This window comes from Populus euphratica, unplaced genomic scaffold (assembly GCF_000495115.2).
Source record: "Populus euphratica unplaced genomic scaffold, PopEup_1.0 scaffold395.1, whole genome shotgun sequence".
NCBI classification, from domain to species: Eukaryota; Viridiplantae; Streptophyta; class Magnoliopsida; order Malpighiales; family Salicaceae; genus Populus; species Populus euphratica.
This window is the reverse complement of record NW_011500282.1, coordinates 182,146-206,557: the sequence shown is the minus strand read 5'-3', so window position 1 is coordinate 206,557 and position 24,412 is coordinate 182,146. Positions and strand designations below refer to the sequence as shown.

Sequence of the window (24,412 nt, the reverse complement as noted above, 5' to 3'; positions counted from 1 at the left end):
TCACTTCGTTCAAAAACTTTTCTTTGTCTTGGGTACTCCAATCAGCTGGCAAATCTCCTAAAGCAAGAAAATTGATATTTTTATTATACTAAGGCATTGGACTAAGAGAAAGTAAGGATTCGTTAGGAAAGTAATCATCGATTGGTGTGATGTCAGTTTTCGAATCTGCTGTCACTTTTGACAAAAGATCTGCATTAACATTTTCGGTGCTTTTTTCATCCGTGATTTTTTCCTTAGAATAAATCATTTGCAAATCTTCAGATTCATCCAACTCATTTTTACTTAAAGTAGATTCAAGGTGATCATAAACTAATTCGTCAATATGATCTACTTCTTGTAAATCATTATCATCTCCAGGTTGCTTGCAAATGTTGAAAATATTCATCTCCAATGTCATGTTTCCAAATGATAGCTTCATCAGTCCATTCCTACAATTAATCAATGCGTTAGAGGTTGCAAGAAACGGACGTCCTAAAATAACAGGAAATGAATTACATGCTTCAACAGCTTCTGTGTCCAAAACAATAAAATCCACAGGATAAATGAATTTATCGACTTGTACTAACACATCTTCAATTATTCCTCTAGGCACTTTTACAGATCTATCGGCAAGTAAAAGAGATATAGAAGTTGGTTTTAACTCACCTAGATTGAGACTTTGAAAAACTGAATATGGAAGTAAATTCACACTAGCTCCAAGATCAAGTAAGGCTCTTTCAATTTTATGCTCTCCAATAAAGCAAGAAATTGTAGGACAACCAGGGTCTTTATATTTCAAAGCATTATTATTCTGAAGAATAGCACTTACTTGTTCGGCTAGAAAGGCTTTCTTTTTCACATTCAGTTTCCTCTTCACAATGCATAGATCTTTCAAAAATTTAGCATAGGAAGGAACCTGTTTAATAGCATCCAACAAAGGTATATTGATCCTTACCTATTTGAAAGTTTCAAATATTTTAGAGTTGTGATTAACTTTCCTTTGTTTGGTCATGGCTTGAGGAAATGGAAGTGCTGGCAATGAATCAGTCGTTTCTTTGCAATTTTTAGATTCACCCCTTTCCTTACCTTCAGAGATTGACTCATTATCTTTCTCATAAGGTTCAAGAGAGGGTTTTTCAATAACCTTACCACTGCGCAGAGTAGTGACTGATTTGACTTGATCCATGTGTTGGCTTCCGAAACTACTTGCATTTGCATTGTATTGCCCCTTGGGATTTTGTTGTGGTTGAGATGGAAACTTACCTTTCTCTTAGAAACTGAGAGCAGATGTTAATTTTGCAAGAGTATCTTTAAAATCTGTCATGTTTTGAGCAAGTTGAGTATTGATTGTCTCTTGCTTTTTAATGAATGCATGCAATGTTTCCTCAAGATTTCTTCTAAAAGGTGGAGCATAAGGAGGTGCATATCCATGAGAATTTTGGAAATTGTGGTGTGCTTGAAATGGTGGTTGTGAAGTTTGTGCATTGTTGTTCTCACTCTTCCAATTGAAATTTGGGTGATTTCTCCAACTAGGGTTGTATGTTTGGGAGTATGGGTTGTGGTTAGCCCTTTGGAAATTATTTAAAGCATGGGCTTGTTCATGGAGACATTCCTTAAAAGAAGGCAAGGTTGGACAGTCGTTGGTTGAGTGTTCATTTGTTTCACAAATTTGACACACAATGTTTTCAACAGATTTTAATTGACCAATCTTTTTCAATTCTAGTGCCTCGACTTTTCTAGCTAAAGATGCAAACTTGGCTTGAAGGTCATGATCTTCCCTAAGGTTGTACATACCTCTACTAGATGTATGAGGTTAAGTTTTACTCGGTGCCTCATAAGTACCCGTGGTGTCCCAATTTTGAGCATTTTCAGCTAACAAGTCTAAGTACTCCATTGCTTCATCAGGGTCTTTATCTTCAAAAGTTCCATTGCACATCAATTCAACCATTTGCCTATCTTTAGGTGTTAACCCTTCATAGAAATGTGAAATCAATCTCCATGTTTCAAAACCATGATGAGGGCAAGTACTAAGCAAGTCTCGATACCTATCCCAACATTGGTAAAATGTTTCTCCTGGTTTTTTAGTGAAAGTGGTGATTTGTCTCTTGAAAGAGTTTGTTCTATGAGATGGGAAAAACTTCTTTAAAAATTGTTGTTGCATTTCATCCCAAGCATGAATGGATCCTGGTCTTAAATTTTGTAGCCATGTTTTAGCTTTATCTTTCAATGAAAAAGGGAAAAGCTTTAATCTGATGGTGTTCATGCTACAATTTAAATTATTATATGTGTTGCAGACCTCTTCAAATTCCCTTAAATGCAAGTATGGATTTTCCAATTCTAAGCCATGAAAAGAAGGTAAAAGTTGAATAATGTCTGGTTTAAAATTAAAATGAGATGCATCAGGAGGAAAACTATGCATGATGGTGCACTTGTTCTTGTGGGATTCATGTGGTCTCTAAGTGTTCTAGCACGGTTATTCTCATTATTTTCATTATGAAGTGATTGATTATCTTCTTCAGCCATATTTTCTGAAAATGATGAGGATACCCTACAAAGTCTACCACTTGATGTACGTGACCACACTCTCATGCACGTGTAGGAATAAAATGAAAATAAGAAAAAAAGCAAAAGAAGGAGGAAGAAAACAAAATAAAAAGAAACAAAAGAAAAGAAACAAAGTTATATACAAGAAAAGTGAAAAGATAAAATAAAATAAATACTGTAATTTATACAAGAACTTACCACCCCGGCAACGGCGCCAAAAATTTAACACGACTAAAAGGTTGATGTTTTCTCCCAAGTGCAGGAGTGTCGAAGTAATAAATAACCCGGCAAGACCGAGGTCGAACCACAGGGAGATTATTTGTACAAATTATAAATAACAATAACAATAACAATAAAAACAACAATAATAATAATAATAACAATAATAATAATAATAATAATAATAATAATAATAATAATAATAGTAATACTAATAATAATAATAATAATAATAATAATAATAGTAGTAGTAGTAGTAGTAGTAGTAGTAATAGTAGTAATAATAATAATAATAATAATATTAAAGAAAGAGAAGAAGAAAAAGATGATGAGAACTTCGAGATGGAAAATTAATGTAAGGATTAAACAATAATAATAACAACAAATGTCAAGGTTAGAGGTTCCACTAATGGTATATCAAACAAGTATAGTATAAACTCTTATTATTGAATTGGAAACCACACACAAAGGAGGTTCCAATCAAATTATATATTGTTAATATAATTACATTAGTCATCTTATTCAATTAATGCTAATACTTGTAAATCTCGTCAAGCATTCATGATTATAACTTATGTTAACAACAAATCAAGTTCCTTTCATAGCTCAGGTGTTGGTTATACCATACATTATGGGCTATGAAAGTGCCAAGCATTTGTTGTACCAAGTGTTATACAACATAAATCAAGATTAGTCATTTAACAAGCAAAGTATTAAAGAGTGAACAAGATAACAAATATAAAACATGTTAGTATCAAACATTAAAGTCCATATTAAGTTTACATTATACTTATTCTTACACCATTAGTGTAACCTTTTCACCTTGACATAACTAACTTAGCTAGACATAATGAAAGAAAGCAAAATAGATAAACAAAATAAGAACATAAAAGTTAACTAAGTAAAGGAAAGGAAATGAAAGGCACAAACTTAATATTAATGAAAGCAAAGCATAAACATTACAAAAAATACAAAGAGAGAAAGGAAGAGCATGATCTTGATCTGGAAACCAAGATGCCTAAATGCATGGCAAATGCCTCCTTTTATAGGCCAAAATTGGGAACTATTGATTTGATGACTAATTGATAAGTGGGTGGCTAACTTTTGACTTGGTGACAATCCTTATCTTCTCTTGTCTGCCCAAAACATCATTGATAATGTCAAAATTGGAGCCAGTTGCAAACATGAAAGTTGTAGGCAATTGTCTCAGCTTTCTTGTGTAAAACATTCAGCTCATTTGGACTTCTAGAACTCCAGATATGGCCAAAATACCGAACAGTGCTCGGGCTGGAAGACAGATTCGGGCTTCTTTGTTGTTGCTACAATTTGAACTTGATAATGGCCTTTTTAGATCTTGGGCTCCATATGAAAGTTGTAGGCCTATGTCTTACCTTTCCATCCATATAAATTGGACCTAAATCTGAGATCTGTAGCTCTAGATATGACCCAATTACCGAACAGTGTTCCGGTTTGGATTGCACCGACATCTCTTTTCTAAGTTTAGCCATCTCTTTATCCTAGCAATTTAAGTTCTTAAAGTCATCAATCAATCCTTTCATTTATGTGATAGGCATGCATTTAAAATGAATATTTACCACAAATTAAAGGTATCTTATATTATTAGATATATTATTATAAAACATGCTTTGGTTAAGGAGTTATTGATACTTCAAGTGCAAAATGATTATATAAAACCATGATAAAAATGCACTTTTAAGTACTAATCAATTAGATATTTTTATTATTAAAAACAAATATGAAGCTAGCTATCTTAGATAAAATGTATAACATGATTGTTATATTATCTATTACATAATTAATTTATTATCTAGAATTTCTGATGACCAATTAGAGTTTTCTAGTAAACATAAAATTAGATAGCGACTTATTTTTCTAATATTACCTTTTTTATATATGGTTCGCTGAAATGTCCCTACAACACTACTATTTAATAAATCTTAATTATTGCTTTATTTTATCTTTTTATTTTTTATTTTTTTATAATTAGATAGATATGTTGTTGATTACCAATCTTTGATCCGAGGTTTAATTATTCCATTGACAATTTCAAATTAATAATTAGAATTATAAAATATACTAAAGTTAAATCATTATTACAATTCAATTCGATACTAACTCAAAGGTGTTGATAGTGATAAGACTTTTTTAAATGGTAAAAAAGTTTTTGCATGAATGAATACTCTAAATATTATTTTATATGGCTAAGTGGATCCTAAAATTAATAATAAAAGCCCAAAGAAAAAAAATAACAATATTACATATGTTAAATGGATATATTACAAGGATTTAAAAGAATATCACAACACATCAAGTAGAATTTCTCATATATAATATTTAAGATATAAGGATACACACAAATAGGAATATTTTATTGGTTATGTATTTGGTATTTCTTTTTTATATTTATTTTGGATATTATATAATAAAGAAAGACTTGAAAGTTAATTTGTGAAATCATCCGATTTAGAAACTACTAGGATAATAACATCAACGATAAAAGCATTGCTAGAGGTACCTCTTTTTAAGTGGAGCCAACTTAAAAATCCAGAATAGAGGATGTAGTTGATGCTTGGTAGGGGAAATTTAGGGTTAGTATGTAATCAATACTAATTATTTTAGAAAAATGATTTTAAGAAAATGTTTTTGTGGGATGAGACAAACTTAAGGGTGGGAAAATCACAACATCACTAGATATGTTTTTATGTGTAAAGTAAATGTTTTTTTTAATTTTAATCTTTTATTTCATTATATCTTTTTTAGTTTAATGAATTTCTAAACCAAATTGTGTGATTTTTGGTATAAAGCACACATCTTTTGCTGAAAGAAAAGTTGAGTTAGGTAACTTTGAGATGTGAAAGAATTGTAAACCTCCTTGCATCATTAAGAGCAACTGGGAGAGATATTTAGAGTTTTATACGTCACCATAAAGGGTTTTAAGAGATGCTCATGAAGTGGGTCCTCAAACAAAAATAAGGAGATTTATGGTTTTAAGAGGTGTTCATGAAGTAGATCCTTAAACAAAAAAAAAAAGAGACTTTTTGGTATGAAACTTTCATTAGAAAGTATACTGACGGATTTCTTCATTTTACAAACCATGCAAAACATCTAGTAAGAAAGCCTACTTTAATTTCAAGTATTTTTTTTAAAAGATTATATCTATAGTTTGTGTTTAACTAATAACCAACATATTTATTTTGTAGGCTATAAAACTTGGACGCATGAAAAGGGGTGCAAACGTTTATCGATAACCGAGCTAAGGTGATTATTGTAAATAAAGCCTTTTTGTATATTGTTTGGACAAATGATTTTTTTTCCATATCTCTAACTTGTTTTTCTATGGTGTAGGAACAATATAATGTTACCATGAATGCAAAACATACGATCCAGATTTATGGTTGGAAATTAAAGCAACTAGTAGACCCAATAGAAATCGAGTTTATAATATTTCTATGATTACAATCCAAAAATATAAAATCAAGTTATAATGTTTCAAAAACAAGCATTTCATAATCCAGCACGAGTAAATTATTACTAGCCATTAAAAACTTGGTTGAACAACTAGTTAGTTCTTTAAGGGCCAAAATGAAAGCAAACTATGAAGCACCGAAAAAGAAGTTAAAGGAAATCATGGCAAAGTATGAAGCATATTTTTTAATTAACTATCCTCCCCCGCGGATCTCCACACGATATTTTTCTCTCTTTTCCCTTTCATTTGCAATTGGAGTTTGTAATTAATTTGTTTATATGTTTTCAATTTATTTTTACATTATGAAAATTTTGTTTTTCACTTGAATTGATTTTTATTGACATTTGTAATTGTATTTTTTTCAATGTAAATTACTTTTTTGATGTTGTTTAATGCTATTGAGAAATTATTTTATAGCATTGTTTTCAAATAATTTGTTTATAAATTGATAAAAATTCAACCGATCCATTTTTTCATCATATAATTATAAAAATTATAAATTATTTTGATTTATTATGATAACATTACTAATAAAATATATTATCAAGGTTATGTTGGTGAATAATTAGTGACACAAAAATATTACTAAGGAAATTATCAATCTAGTTGACAACTTGTTTAAGAACCGACTACAATAATCATTGCTATATATATATATAAAAACTAATAGATAAAACAAGATACTTTCGATTGACAAGATTCCATCATTAAATCCATCCGCGTTTTGAAATTTTCTAGTTGTGAACGGAAACAACGTATAATTCATTTTACACTTGTGGTGAGACTGGTAGATTCAGTAGTGTCCAAAATGTCTCCAATCCTGACTCTTAGGTCTTACTTTTCACATCATATATATCACGCTGGCATTTATAGCACGTGTTCGGTGTTAAAAGCGTGCCGTGTCCATCAACTATTGCTTCCTACGCGTTTACTAGACTTTTGGCCTTCTCGCAACTGGAATGTGTTTGGTATTTATGGCCAAAAAAGGAAAAAGAGTCAACTTCTGCGCTGTCGAAATCTAGATTATTCAGTTAGAAAAAATTATTTTCAGACAGTCTGCAGTCGCAGGGAGAAAGCAAATTTTGCATTAGGGGCATCAGACATGCACAAGTTCATACACTATCACTTGAAGACTTGTTGAAGACATGGCTAATAAAATAAGAGTACGTGAAAGACAACAAATGACAACTTTCTATAATTAGAATTTGTTTGATCACATTACCTATTGTAGAGCTTCCGTGTTCATCCTGATTTTTACATTAATCTTTCTCATTAATTTTTTTTCTCATTTTAATTATATCATTCAAATTAAATGACTTAGTATTACAATTATGGTAAAATTATTAAATTAAAAGAAATAGAATTGGATCATAAAATAAATAAAAATACATGTGAGGTGAGAGAAAGGTATTGGTTAGGCTACTTTTCAATAATGAAACTCGTTCTTTTTAGTGTTAATGAATTTTATTTGATGAAAAAATTTTAATTATAACTAGTTTTTATGTTTTTAGGCAATGTTTGTTTTCTGGAAAGTAGTTTTCGGGAAATCACTTTTCAAATTTTCATGTGTTTGTTTGTCATTAGAAAAGTTGGTTAATGAAAAACACTTCTAGTCAACGGAAAATATTTTCTAGTTAACGGAAAATACTTTTCAGTCAAAGAAAAATTTGACTTGGTTTTTAAGAATTTTTTTTTTGCTATGTTTGTTTTTTGAAAAGTGATTTCCGGGAAATCACTTTCAAAATTTTCTTGTGTTTGTTTACTGTTAGAAAAGTTGGTCAATGAAAAATACTTTCCAGTCAAATGAAAATTTGACTTGGTTTTCAAGAAAGTGTTTTTCTGAAAAATTTGGACGGAAAACACTTTTCAAAAATTGTAAAAAATTTAGAAATATTATTTTTTGCTGATTATATCAAATTTGATCCTCAAACTTTTGATTGCTATATATATTTTGTTTTGAATATTTATTTTTCAATTTTATTTCTTAAAAATTAATTTTTATATTAACTTTAATCCTTATTTTTATAATTGTTATTTGCTTTTCTCCTATTATTTTTTTATTGAAATATTTTATCTATCAAATTTGATCATCATTCTTTTGATTGTCATTTATTTTATTTGAAATACTTTATGAAATGTTTATTATTATTATTTTAATTTCTTCATTTTTTTTAGATTTGATCTTTATTATTTTGATTATTATTTATTTTATTTGAGATAATTTATGAAATTATATTTTTTTTCAATTTCATTCTTATTCAACTTTTTAATTTGTAAGATTTGTTCCTTATTATTTTAATAAACTTAAGAAAAATAAAAAATTAATAAATTATTTTCCAGTTCATTTTCCATAACATAACCAAACACTAAAAAGTGTTTTCCAGTTTATTTTTCATAACACTACCAAACATCGAAAAATAATTCACTTTCCAGGAATTCATTTTCCCCAAAATTCGCTTTCCAAAAGGAAACAACTTTCCTGCAAACAAACGGAGCCTTAGATGATTTTAGTTTTTATAGGTGATTTTAGGGAGTTTTGAGATTGGTAAATGATTTAGAAAGACTTTTGGTGTTTTGGAGGTGTGTATAAATTATATACTAAAATTTTATTTAACAACTTATCTTTTTAATTTAAGATAATTTTTTTGATATCAAATGATACTTCAATTTTTTTTATTTAAGATTAATTAATTGCACTAGCTTTAATTTTATTATCTTATTTTTTAATTAAAATTAATTAATAATACAAGATAGTGTGAGTTTATACAAATTTTAAATTAAAAAAATCCACTGAAAAGAGTATGTTAAATAATAATATAAATTATATGTTAGAATTTTCCTGTTTAAATTTTTAAGTTAAAATTGATTTTTAATATTATTACAGTTTATTTCCATAGATAAATTTTGGATCAAATAAATGTTTTATTTTCTTTGAGAACTGAAATTTAATTGTCATAGCACAAGGTAGGAATTTGAGGTTCAAATTGAAAGAGACTTGGAGAACTTGTAGGAGTATTTATTATAGGTTCTAACTAACCAGGAACGTTAGTTGGAAATGGTAGTTATGTCGACAGAAGTCTTTGAATGTCAGTTGGGAAGGATGTGTTCAAAGTTATTTTCTCAACCAAAACCGTACAAAAAAAACGAAAATAATTTTGTGCCGTGGATGCCTCATCCTCTCGAGGATTGCCTCGTATCGGCACCAGGACTGCAATTCGCTATGAATTAGATAGGCCGCTGGAGGTTGGGTTAAATTCTTTTATATTAAAAAAAATATTTAAACAATGATAATTTTAGATAATTTAAATTAAATTAAATAAAAATATGATTTGAAATATGATTCTAGAAGAAATTATTTAAAGAAAAAAATTATAAAGTTTAAGACCTAATAACTTAATGTTAAAGATAAAAAAAATATAATACTAAAAACAAACTCAATTAAGGAGAACTTGATGAACTAACAACCTGTAATATAAAATCAGGATAAAAAAATTAAAAGGATGACCTTATAAAAAAAATCAAAGTTCAATAAAAAAACATTGAACAAATTCTGAGCCAAATAGTTCAATAAAATAAAATCAAAAAAATTCTAAGTTAACCCGAGTTAACTTTACCAGCTTGATCTTAGAATAATAAAAAAAGAAGAAAGTGAAAAAAAAAACTATGCTCAAGGGCTAATAATATATTGTAAAATGATGAAATAAAAAAAATAAAAATATTATAAAAATAGAAGAAAACAAATTCTAGCCAACCCGCGTTAACTTAATTAATCCGTTATCAGTGGCATGAGATTAGAATAAAAAAATAGACTTTTGAAAGAAGGACCCAACCAAAAAGGCTCAAGCCATAGAAAAAATTTGAGAAAACAAAACTGAGTCAATTTAGATTCATTCGACTAACCCGCCATTCATGACATGAGATCGGAGTAAAAAATATTAGACTTCCAAAAGTTAAACCTAATAAAAAAGACTGAAGTTAAATAAAAAACTTATTGAGTAAGAAAATGCAAGCTAACTCGAATTAACTTGATCAAAACACACCCGAGATAACCCAAAAGAAAAAAAATCACTCAAAGGTCAATAATTTAACGCTAAAGTATGAAATTGCAAAAAAAAAAAATCATAAAAAACAAAACTGAGAAAAAAAATCTAATACAACTATGATTAACTTGACTAACCTATTATCTGTGATATAAAATCGTGATAACTCAAAAAATAAAAAAACACAAAAAACATTGAAGCTAAGGGTTTAATAATCAAATGACAAATGATGAACTTTTTTTAAAATCGATTTTTAATAAAGGACTGCTATGTTGGAAGGCAACGAAAAAAAGAGAGTAAAATATCAAACTAGAAAACAATTTAAAACCCAAACAATATAAACCAAATATGGTATAAACAATGAAAAAAGATAATTAAGGGCTAAATTATAAAACAAAAAACTAAGAAAATGATTTAAAAAAAGGTTAATGAAAGAATGAGAATTGATTAGCACTTAAAAGTGCATTTTTATTAAAGTTTTATATCATCATTTTGCACTTGAAGTATCAATAACTCCTTAATTAAAATATTTTTTATAATAACATATCTAATAATATAAGATACCTTTAATTTGTGGTAAATATTTATTTTAAATGCAAGCCTATCTTATAAATTGAATGATTGATTAATGAGTTTAAGAACTGAAATTGAAAGGACAAATAGATGGCCAAACTTAGAAAAGAGATGCTGGTGCAGTCCAAACCAGAATACTGTTCGGTAATTGGGTCATATCTGAAGCTGTATATCTCAGATTTAGATTTATTTTATATGGATGAAAAGGTAAGATATATAGGCCTACAACTTTCATAAGAGCCCAAAATTTAGAAAAGTCATTTTCGAGTTCAAATTGTAGCAACAATGAAGAAGTCTAAATCTATCCTCCAGCTCGAATACTGTTTAGTGTTTCACCCATATCTAGAGTTTTAGGAGTCCAAATGACCTCCATTTTTTTTTTCTAAAAAGCTAAGACAATTACCTACAACTTTTATGTTTTTAAGTGGTTCTAATTCTGACATTATCAATGATATTTTGGATAAACAAGAGAAAATAAAGATTGTCACCAAGTCAAGAGTTAGCTACCCACTCATCAATTCGTCGTCAAATCAATAGTTTTCAATTATAGCCTATAAAATGAAATATTTTCCATGCATTTAGGCATCTTGATTTTCAGATCAAGATCATGCTCTTGCATTCTCTCTTTGTATTTTTTATATTTTTCTTTCATTAATATCAAGTTTATGCCTTTCATTTTCTTTCCTTTACTTAGTTAACTTTTATCTTATTTATTTTCTTATTTTATTTATTTATTTTCTTTCTTTCATTATGTTTAGTTAAGTATATTATGTCAAGGTGAAAGTTATACTAATGGTGTAAGAATAAGTGTAGTGTAAACTTAATATGGACTTTAATATTTGATATTTATATTTTTTATATTTATTATCTTGTTCACTCTTTAATACTTTGATTATTAAATGACTAATCTAGATTTATAGTGTATAACACTTGGTACAATAAATGCTTGACACTTTCATAACTCAACCGTATGGTATAACCTATACCTGTGTTGTGAAAAGAACTTGATTTGTTGTTAATATAAGTTATAATCATTAATACTTGACAATATTGACAAGAATTAGCATTAACATTATTCGAATAAGATAGCTGATATAATCATATTAACAATTTATAATCTGATTGGAACCTCTTTTGTGTGTGGTTTTCGATTAAATAATAAGAGTTTATGCTATACTTGTTTGACATACCCTTAGTGGATCCTCTAATCTTAACATTTGTTGTTATCATTGTCTAATCCTTACATTGATCTTTCATCCCAAAGTACTACTACTACTATTGCTATCGCTATTATTACTACTATTACTGCTGCTACTATTATTATTGTTATTGTTACTATTGTTGTTGTTGTTGTTGTTGTTGTTATTGTTGTTGTTGTATTATTGTTATCTATAATTTATATAATTAACCTCCATGTGGTTCAATCCCAGTCTTGTCGGGTTATTTATTACTTCGACACTCCTACACTTGGGAGAAAACATCAATATTTTGGTCGTGTCAAGAACCAAGATTGTATAGAAAACAAAATAAATTAAATATTGAGGGATAACATTGAAACAAAAAAAGATAAACAAGAAAAGAATAAGAATATAACAATAAAAAAATGTGGTCTAAAAATGAATTAAAAAAACAAAAGCAATAAAATGGAAAGGGAAGAAATTGCAAGAAAAAAAAATAATCAAGAAAAATGTAAAGAATAAAAATAGAGCAATTAAAATTAGGGGGACCAAACTAGATAAAAAAATTAAATTGAATAAAATACCCCGATATGAAATTGAAAAAAATCCAAACTTCAAAAAGGTTTGAAAGCTAAATAAACAGTGATTAGAAAAGGAGTTATAAAATCGATAAGATTACAAACCAGAGGTTTGGAAGTTCAGGCATGATTTTTTAGGGAATAAGAGAGAAAAGAAAGAAGAGAAAAAAAAATAAGAAAGAAAAAACCTTCACCCCATCGCAACCTAATTAAACCTCCTTTATGAGAATATATCGCACCACTTGAAAGAGGATGACGTGCCTCTCCTAATGTCGCGATGGAAGGAGAATTTTGGTTGTTGTATGGGCTCTCATTCACCACTTCAATGGTATGGAGGCCATGTTATACACTGATATGTTTTTTTAAATAATATTCTTAAATCTAAAATTACCAAGACATCCTTGTCAAAATCCAAGAATAATAAAAATCCAATCTAAAAATATCACCATAATTAGCCTTTGATTTTTAAAACTCTAAGGGTAATTCTATCATTAAATTATTTTAATAAAAGAAAGGAGGAAAAATCCCTCTATGCACTAATATTTTTTCCCTTCCAATGGTATGATCATACTTATACTATTCTTTTTTTTATTATTATTATTTAAAAAAACAATTGAAAGATTATTTTTTTATGCTTCTAAAGGCAAAATAATATTTATATTGCAGTAAAAAAAAAATTCATGTGACATTGTCCCCCAAATCAAATATGCAATGCCGTATGTATCTCATCGAAAAAAAAAACATTTATGCCACTAATTGCATGTTCAGTTTGTTTTTTTGGCAAGGAAGAAATCATTTACACACCGCTTCAATAATTTGTAAATTATTCAACTTTAGATTTGCCATTTTCTTCGCTTGCTGGAGCTGCTCAAGTTCAAGACTTTTGTACCAGCTTCTTGATCACATGATATATTTCATTGTTTAGGACATGCAATGAATCCGTTCAACCAGCTTGGCATCTGTATTCTCACAACTTGGCATCCTCTTACACACAATAATAGATTATACATGTCAGTTCCTGGCAGCAGCGAGTAATAATACATCAATATATATGACACCAAATATCATATGCCTGAGATGATATAAACAATAATAATATACACACGCAGCACGACACCTATATACATTAATGCGGGATTTAATGTCTAAAATATAAACTAAAGTCTAAAACTAGGGACGATCTACGATATCATGCATGAAAAGGAAAAGAAATTAACCTACTAAGATTAGGATATTTACAAATTGATCCAAACATACAGGTAATCTGATCGTGGAAGACTCGTTACTGAGTTTCCCCTGCAATAACATGATATTTTGTCTCAACAACTTGCAAATTTTCATTAAATAAATGAAAGAAAAACCTTCTCAAGCATTATGGTGACAGAAATGGAGGGGGAACTATGACCAGCCATTATTATGAAGAGATCATGGGAATGCGGAACACGGCTGCGTAGACAACAAGAGGCGACCACAAGACATGTGGAATCTTTGAGATTACCATATCCTTTATTTGTATACGTGTTAACGTATCATTGGGTGTTGTTATTATTTTTCTGACAATTATTTCAAATTTACAAGTACAAATCGTCGGAACAAATTGTGAGAGTAAATATTCATAAAAAATAATGTCAATAAAACTATTAAATTTGATAGTGTTTATTTTATTTAAAGACAGTGCTGGACCATTTGTGTTTTGGCTGACTTACCGACGCTTCTATTTAAAGGCAGCAACATTTACAATAAAAGTTTCACGTATCAACAAACATTCTCACATCTTTAAACCTATCTTCATAAGAAAGAGAGTGTACAAAATTAATATCATTTTTGCGACATGGGGGATGAGGAAAAGCAGGCACCTGCAACCCTTGAGATCTCCATGGAGAACGGAAATTTAAAGGAGGAGAAAACCACTTCAAATGATGAGCCAGAGATTAAATACGGAGGAATTAAAGCCATGCCCTTTGTCATAGGTAGGTTCACACATAACTTTATATATATATATATATATATATGATCCTACTCTTCATGACCTATGCATCTATATGTATATAACATATATATACGTACGTGCAGGAAATGAGACCTTTGAGAAGCTTGGTACAGTTGGCTCTTCAACAAATCTTGCTGTGTATCTGACTACAATTTTCAACATGAAGAGTGTCACAGCCACCACACTTCTTAATGTCTTTAATGGCACAACGAACCTGGCACCTCTGATTGGAGCTTACCTCTCTGATACCTACTTTGGACGTTACTGGACCTTGGGTTTTGCTTCTGTCTTTTCTTTCTTGGTAATTCTTTGCCTTTTAACTCACCTTCTTCAATTGTTTGAAAGGTTTTTGTTTTCTTTAAGGAGTTCAATAATGAAGTAAGTGTCGGAGACTGATACTACTAGTTTTGACCCTGCAAAAAATCAATAGAGATGGCTTTAAGTATACAGCTGCTACCGAACGGTTTCAAGAATGAAACAAAATAAGAGTCTAAACTTTTCTTTATGACATTTTCTCAACATGGTCTCAAGTTGATGATGAGTCTCACAGCACAGGTACATCTTGTTTTCACATAATATGGAAATAAAAATGCATTTTTCTCTTAATATAATTTCATGGAAATTTGGAAAATATAGCTATCACCTCTATAGTAAAAGGAAAAAGTTGTCCTAGTTTTATGTTTTATTCATCGAATTACAGTGCTTATGTTACTTTAGTATCTAGAGGTGTCATCTCTAAAGAAAAAAAAAAATTCCTGTCTACGTGGAGTTCTTGGCAGTAATGCAGTCATGATAGATTTCTTTTATTTATGTATTACTGTGGCTGTTCTTTTGTTTTGTTTTTGTAGCTGTTTTTTTTTAAAAAAAAAACAAAAACCATGCTCCTGCCGTGGATTACTGCTTATCATAATAATTATTTTTGTGTTTAGGGGATGTTGGTATTGATGCTAACAGCAGCAATCTCCACCATGCACCCTCCAAAGTGCGCCCCAGGTGCAGTATGTGCTGGGCCAACAAGCTGGCAACTAGCCTTCTTATTGAGTGGGTTTGCTTTTTTGGTAATCGGAGCTGGTGGCATCAGGCCTTGCAACCTAGCCTTTGGAGCTGATCAATTCAATCCCAACACCGAATCTGGCAAGAGGGGTATCACTAGCTTCTTCAATTGGTACTACTTCACCTTCACTTTCGCCGTGATGATCTCGGTAACTGGCATTGTCTATGTGCAATCAAATGTTAGCTGGGCCATTGGTTTGGGGATTCCTGCATTTCTAATGTTCCTTTCATGTGTAATGTTCTTCGTGGGAACGAGCATTTATGTTATAGTGAAACCTCAAGGCAGCCCCTTAACTAGTATAGTACAAGTGCTTGTTGCTGCTACCAAGAAACGAGGCCTCAAGGTTCCTGATAATTCAGCTCTGTCTCTTTTCAACTATATTCCAGCCAAATCTATCAACTCTAAGCTTCCTCGCACAGAACAATTTAGGTTAGAAGGATCAATTTCTAAACACCATCTAACCATGACTATCATTTTATACAACAACATGATCGATATGTTTTCTTTCATAATTACCCCTGCAGGTGTCTTGACAAAGCTGCAATCATTACAGATGAAAATCAGATTAACTTGGATGGCACAGCTAACAATCCATGGAAACTTTGTAGCGTCCAACAAGTTGAGGAGGTGAAATGCTTGTTCAGGATAATCCCCATATGGTCAACATCCATACTTTATCATATTCCCTTGCTCCAGCAACAGACTTACGCAGTGTTCCAAGCCCTTCAGATGGATAGACGTCTAGGCAGTACCAGTTTCAAGGTGCCCGCCGCAACATATATAATCTTTACAATGTTAACCCTCACCATTTGGATTCCCCTCTACGATCGAATCATCGTTCCATTTCTTCAAAAGCTTACCGGCAAAGACGGTGGGATAACATTGCTTCAAAGAATGGGGATTGGAATGATTCTAGCGATTCTTTGCACGGTTGTTTCTGGATTGGTGGAAGAAAATAGAAGGCACATTGCTCTAACAAGGCCACCGTTAGGCCTTACGAACAAAGGTGGCTCTATATCATCAATGTCTGGTATGTGGCTGATACCACAACTTGCACTTTCTGGACTCTCTGAGGGTTTCAATTATATTGCACAGATTGAATTCTACTACAAGCAATTCCCAGAAAATATGAGGAGTATTGCCGGATCAGCCTTCTTCGCGGGTGGTGCTCTCTCTAATTATCTCAGTGGTGTCCTTGTTTCTATAGTCCACCAAATTACTTCAGGGAGTAAAACTGGAGATTGGTTGGATGATGATCTTAACAAAGGGAAATTGGATTACTTCTATTACGTGATTGCTGGTTTGGGGATCCTCAACTTTGGATATTTTCTTTTGTGTGCCAAATGGTATAGATACAAAGATGCAGATGATAGCACAGTGGGGATGGCTACAAAAGGATCTGAGAAGCATATTGCATGAAGAGGAAATTAAGCTTGATGGCCCTGGAATGGAACTATACTACCAGATGTTTCCCTTCCCGGCAGCAACACGTCAAAGAGTTCATTAGAAAGAAGAGAAAGAAAATTGCAAGAACTATTGTAACCATAATATCATGGAATATGACAGATTTCTTGTCACGTTTAAAGGAGCCCAGGCTACGAAACCCATCATAATATTTTTTTTTACTGCTCCTAAATGTATATTCTTGCTTTTTTCCTTGTTAGATTTCTAATATTTTACACGTATTAAAAATAATAAAATAAAATTATTTAAAAATTTATAAAATTTTGTTAGATAAATTTAAAATTATATGAGAATTTATTATATAAAATTTTGATTTTTTTAATTTGAAATAATTTTTGAAAAGTTAGGTTGTTGTAAACCAGAAAGAGTTCAATGATCTAATCTCTAATGATAATATATACAAATTATCTGCGAGAAATCTCCTGAATTCTTATCTAGAAAAAATAGATTGATATGTCTAGAGTGTTAGCTTTTTATATATTTTGTGACAAAGTTTTTTTGTTTAACAAACAATCCTTAAAAAATAAAAGGCATAACTTACTATTTATAGAAAAATATAAAAACCTCATAAATTGATAAAATATCAATTTACCCCTTGAATAATATCCATATATTAATTCATAAAATTTTTAGAAATTAACTTAATTAAGTCCTTGACTTTTCTAGATCTAGAAATATAATTCTTGTATTAATTATATTCTAATTCTTAATTTTTAATATATATTTTAATCAAGTCATATTTAATTAAACCATCCTAATTTAATTTTTCACTAATGGTTCTTAATGTGTTTGGCCCATTAAATTCCTTATATATTGATCCAAACATGAATTATAATTCTAATTAAATAGAATTAAATAAATTAAACAATTTAATTTATTATCAATTTAACAATTGATTAATTTATATTTAAAGAGCATGTATATTATCTAACAACGTGTCATGATACTTCAAATATTAGAAAAGTTTTAGTGATTGGTTTTTTAGTATAATTAATATTTTTCTCATCAATAATGTTCAAATTTAACATTATAATATGAAATATGTCTGACATATTAAATCATGTTTGTTTTCTACATATTAGACATAAATTGTTTAAATAAGATTTGAAACTAATCTCATTCCACCTTGGCTTAAACTTTCTTAACAATGCTATTTAAGAATAAATAAAATGTTTTTTTCTCATTTACCTAGGGTGATGAATACTCTCTTGATCTCAAGTACTTTTATATAATTCATGTTATACTTAATGTATGTCATTTACCTTAATTAAAATAATATCTAATAGAATCAAAGTTTAATATTTTTTATATAAGATAACTTAGTGATCTCAAGTTTAAGGATCATTTATATAATTTTCATGTGATCCTTTCGATAGATATAAGTGATTATAAAATAATATGTGATCCTTTCGATAGATATAAGTGATTTCTCTATATAAAATTCTCATACGGGTTAGTTTAATATTCATGTTTTATGACAAGCACCTACATATTAGTTCTAGGTATCTCTTATATCTTAACATATAAGAATAACTATTTTTTTCATAAAAAAAAAAGAACATAACATGTACCAGTCTCTATGACTTTAATGTATGTTCAGTATTTAAGAGAGTATCAACTATAAAAATATTTTAGAAATAATACTTTGATTCAATAAAAATCTCATAATTATAACAATTTTATAATTTCCTTTGCAAAGCATTTTTGTCCCATGAATCTTATATTTATTCTAGATTCATAAATCAAATATTAGATTTATTAATATGATATTATATAAACATTAAAGATATATTAAGCCTTTATTAATAATAAATATGTATTTAAATTAATATAATAATATTATGTATAACCAACCAATTAGTTATATGACATATTAAAATAACATATAAAGTATTTGATTGTTTATATATCCATTACAAAATCTTGAATGTAATCTATAGCATCATGGATTTTTGAAGACCTTCAAAATATTAATATCAACTTAAGTTATCTTATCCTAATAAAAGATTAAAGAAAGCAAGCATGTGCCTATATTAGAAAGGAACTCATGCAAATCCAAGCCTTTCAAGTAAAGGTTTATAAGCACAAGCGCCAACCATCGAAGAGGTAGACCTGCTAACAATAGAAGTAAGTGTGCATAACCTTTTATTCTCAATTCATGCACACTAGCTCCCATATAAACTTAGCATATTTCTCTCTCTTTTTTATGTGATTTTCACCACATTCTTATCTTTTTCAATACATTCTATTACCATTTCACATTACCGTTTAAGAATATTTTATTTAAGAATGCTCATTATTAACTTTACATATAAGAGTCATGAGACATCTTACTGCAGAACATATAAGAAGCATTTGCTTATAACTAACAAAATAAAAGAATGAAAAGAGTTTGTTTGTATTATTTTGAAAACAATTGTATAAAACTTATATATATAGCTATTAAATATGAGACACATTATAAATTTAAAAATACCATCATAATGACCTTCCACTAATATAAAATTATGATATGAAAACTAAATATAACTTATTATATATAAAAAAGCCTAAGTATAACTAATATTATCTAATATTCCCCCTTGAACTTAAGGTAATAAGGTTGACATGTAATTTTCTCAAATCCAGAATCGGACAAGGCAATCAAGATTACTGAATATTATGAGTAAATTTTTTATTTTTTTTTTACATTGTAACAACATTTCTACCAAGATTTCAATAGTCTCCCCTATATCAAAAGATCCCAAGTTATCAACAATTCATTTTGCACATTTCTTATGCTCATTCCATAATCATCACACATCTATGTCACATCATGATCACATGTATTATTAGTCATGTTATATTAAAATCCACAAATTCATTTCAAACATATCATTTACAACACAGATTAATAGTAATAAACTTAATTAATAACATTAATATTGCAAGCATAAAATCTTGAAGGTCTCTAAGATTAATATAAAGGAATACTAACATTGTTCCAAATTCATAATTATCTAAAGCAAATACAATAATATTCATTTCATTCCAAGTTCGTATATAAGAAATAAAGATGCTACCCCTAAGTTATACAAAAGGAATTAAGAACATGAAATCCCTTATTCATATAAAAGAATTGGAAATGCTAATTTTTGAATTCATGCAAAAAAATTAGACATCTAGGACACTACTTCTGACGGGAATGAGAAGGACCTCCAACATCAAAATAAGAGGATAATTATATTAAATAAATAAAATATAACAAAATAATAAAGGATCACTACTACGTATGTCTACACATATAAGTACCCAATTAATAAGGTATAATCATAGTTGATCTGCAAAAAAAGAATCACATCTGACATTTCTACTACATATAAAGCTTATCCTTCCATAACCTATTTATGGTTTTCTTTTCGATTATTACACATTAATCTTCTTCTGATTTACTCATTTCCTTATTCGTCCCCAAGTTTTGAGGAGGTAGTTGTTGACATTAATAACTCTTATAGATGTGAGACATCTACATGCCACCAATGCTCGATTTACATTCCCTTGTTGTTGTTGTATTCGCCCTGCTGTTTCTCCTGAATTCACAAGTACAACATAATAGTTCATAGCCAGTTTCCATCTTTTAAAAAGCTAGGCAACAATAATAACATTTACTCTTTATATCTCATTGTTTTAAATTATTACGCACATCATCAACTTCATTTTTTAAATGTGGTTTATTCCCTACTAGTGTTAAGGTTTGATGTTACAATAATTTTGGTGGAAACTAAAATGGTTTTCTGCCCCTATTGTGGCTAAATCCCCCTATTTTATTAATTCTCATCGAATCTGCCAACAAGGATGGTAGTTACCTATATCTGGAGCTCTAGAATTCTAAATTTAGTGAGGTTGGATTCCTTGGAAAGCTAACATCTCATGCCATAATTTTTATGAGAGGTATTTCCCAAATATTATCATTCTGGGGCCCGACTATCCCCTAAAACTAGAGTGATGAATATGTCTAGAATTCCTCGGTGATTCCTAAGTGAGCTTTCTACTAGAATTGATTCATGCCTAAAAAAATACATAGCACACCATAATTCTTTTTTTTTTCCTTTTATTTGGCTTTTGGCCAATCTTAGTCTAAGGGAACTAATGATCTTTTTTTTTCAAGCTGATTTTTTTTCTTACCACAATCACTCATTATCCATATTCTACACGTGCTATAAGTGCTTATCAATACCAAATTTCAGAATCCCTTTCCTCCCCCTTTCTATCTTTCACATGACCGGCCACTTAAGTTTTGAGCCAATGATTTTTTTTGTCTTTAATAATTTTGTGTGTTTTATTTTCAAGTTTAAAGCATCTTATGTTAGCTTATTAACCTCATTTTATTAATTTATGCATTTCCCTCAAATCATCCTTTAAGGACCTCAATTTATAAAATCTAAAATTTGTGTATAATTCCTAATTAATTGGTAAATTGTTTTATAAAATCAAGTCTAGTGTCCATACCTTTAGAAATTTCATCTCATGTAAATTGAAGATTTTAGCCTCTTTTCTTAAGAATTTCAGCTCATATAAATTGAAGATTTTAGCCTCTTTTCTTAAGCTTGCAGTTGGCCTCTTCTCCCTCTTTTTCTTCAATTCTGCACTTTGTTTATCCTGCTATAGTGTATATTATTAGTTGTCCTCTCTACATGAAGGTTCTAGGTTCATATAGTCCTAGGTGATTTAGTGTTTTCTCTTTTTTTTAAAGAAGAAAATCTGCACTCTCCCCCTTCTTTTTATTTAGCTTCCAACTAGCCATGAAAAAGGAATGAATGGGGTATTTATAACCCCTATTGTTTCTACTTATATATTGGGCCTCATTCTTTCATTTTATTTACAATTAATGCAATAAAAAATAACACCATGTATAATATGTTGTTGGATAATTGACAATCATTCTCTATATATTTATTATGCTCATAAAAAACATAATTATGAGCAGTTTTGGATAGCATTTTGACTATTATAATGTGCATCATAAAGTTGTATTTCCATACCTTTAAAAAGCTAACGCAACCAAAGAAGTTATATTGTATTATCTTATATAACTTTTCATGGATAAGTTAAAGCAAACCACATTCAATTGTTCAATTTCTAACAATAATCCATATGAACTACAAGATAAAATTTTTTAGAAAACTCTTTTAGGATAGAGAGGTTGTTATGCCTTAAGTGCTAATTTTTTTTCCTAATTGTTTTTGTACCGTATGTTCTGAACAAAAAAAATAAGACATAATATTTTTTTTATAGAAAGAACTTGACAACCACATGAATGAAAAAAATATCACTTCTTAGAAAGAACCTAACAACCACATGAATGAAAAAAATATCACTTTTCCCTCTAAATAATATCATATATATTATTTTAGGATAATCTTAAAAATTTATGCAATGAAATCCGTAATTGATTTTTTTAGATCTAGAATTATAATCTCCTATAAAAATTATATTATAATCCTTAATTTCTAAAATTTATTTACAATCAAGTCTCATTTGATTAATCATCTCATCTTAATTATTTATCAATGATTCTTAATGTATGAACCATGAGGTTCCCTAAAATGTTGACCCTAATATAACTAACAATCCTAAATAAAATAAGATTTAATAAATTAAATTATTTAATTTATTATAAATTGAGTAATTGATTTATTTATATTTAAGAACACCCTTTAGCAATGTTTTATAATCTCTAAATATTAAAAAATTTATAAGTGGTTTGACTTAACTTTTCTTTGACCAAATTTTAGTGTAATTATTATCTCTTCATCAAGAAGTTTTTGATTTGGATATTTGAGCATGGAGTATATTTTCTCTTTCAAATTATATTTGTTCTCAAATTCATAGTCATTGATTACTTGAACAAGATTTGAAATTCTTTTCAAATATCATTCTACTTTATGTAAGAATTTTACAATCATTACTATTAAAGAACATGTGGATCATTTTTTTTTCTAATTCATTTAGGATGATGAATCTTCTCTTAATCAATCAAATGCTTTTATATAATTTATGTTATATATAATATCAACTTGTTGTTACCTTTGATTAGGCTAATGTGTAGTCAGAATCAAGACATAACATTTTCTATATAAGATAACTTAGTGATATTAATTTTAAAGATCACTTACATAACTATCATATAAGTCTTTTTATAGACACAAGTGATCTCTCCATATGAAATTATTATGCGAGCTAGTTTAGTATATATGTCATTTGACAAGAACTCATATATTAGTTTTAGGTGTCCCTCATACCTAAGGTTATTATAACCACTTTATCATTTCCTTGCATGGCATTTTCATCTTAAGAAATTTATATGTATTCTAGATTTATTAATCAAACATAAAGAACTATAAAACAGAAATCATTTATTATTAATGTATATATGCTTTACATAAACAAATTTAGTATCATATGTAGCCAACTAATTGACTATAAAACATATATACTAACAAATCACTGAAGAAATCTCTAGAGAGGTAGATAAAGATATCATTAACTTATATTTTTTCAGTATGTTTGTTTGAAACTACAAAAATCTCATAAAAAACCAAACCAAAACAAGTTATAAAAACCAATTCAAAATCAATAACATATTTAAGGATAAATTTGAAAAAAAATCAATAAAAATATAATATTAAAGGATGAAAATAGAAAAAAATAATCAAAGTAAAAAAAGGCTAGGCATGCTTTAAGTGGCCTAGCATGCCTAGCCCCTAAAAAAATACACATGCACATAGACTTATCAGCCTTATCCTGTGTCTGGTTTTTTTATTTTTACCTTATAGCAGATGAAAAATCATTTGCTTCTTTTAAAAAATGAGTGATAGATCACCTTCTCGATTACTACCTAAAATTCAATCACCTTTATTATGGTAAAAAAAATTAGAAGTAGGGGTTTGTACTAAAAATCCATTTTTCAACACATTATCAACTGGGGAAAAAAATAGTATAAAAAAGCCATAAAAACCTATATAAACCATTCAATAAGCCCAAAACACTCTAAAATCACTCCAAAAAATAAAAATAAACTGAACCCCAAAACTTAAAACCAAACCCAATATACCTCACCCACTATGTTTATAGATAAAAATCGCATTTAATAAACTCCTCTTGAGAATAAGAACTTGTTGACATAAAGATTCTTTCTTTTTTGTAATCAAATTAGGGTTAAGTGATAATTTTATTATTTTTCAAAGAGTTTCTCTTTCCCCTCTCAATGCAAAGACTATATAAAAAAAATAAAATAAACCTTTAAAAGAAAATTAAAAATCTAAAA

At 29.0% G+C, this 24,412-nt stretch overlaps 1 protein-coding gene across 1 annotated transcript; it reads left to right on the top strand.

Moving 5' to 3' along the window:
- Window positions 1-14,290: 14,290 nt before the first annotated feature.
- LOC105113172 (protein NRT1/ PTR FAMILY 2.9-like) lies at window positions 14,291-17,282 on the top strand. Its single transcript, XM_011009223.1, has 4 exons — window positions 14,291-14,568; window positions 14,672-14,889; window positions 15,518-16,071; window positions 16,167-17,282. Exons 1-4 carry the CDS (start codon window positions 14,430-14,432, stop codon window positions 17,059-17,061), a joined length of 1,806 nt encoding a protein of 601 aa, XP_011007525.1. The 5' UTR covers window positions 14,291-14,429; the 3' UTR covers window positions 17,062-17,282.
- The last annotated feature ends 7,130 nt before the right edge of the window (window positions 17,283-24,412 follow it).

Bases quoted from the DNA above. Each gene is read 5' to 3' on its own strand.
- LOC105113172 (XM_011009223.1), top strand. From the start codon at position 14,430: ATGGGGGATGAGGAAAAGCAGGCACCTGCAACCCTTGAGATCTCCATG. The intron at 14,569-14,671 runs GTAGGTTCACAC...ACGTACGTGCAG, and splicing joins AGCCATGCCCTTTGTCATAG to GAAATGAGACCTTTGAGAAG. The intron at 14,890-15,517 runs GTAATTCTTTGC...TTTTGTGTTTAG, and splicing joins CTTCTGTCTTTTCTTTCTTG to GGGATGTTGGTATTGATGCT.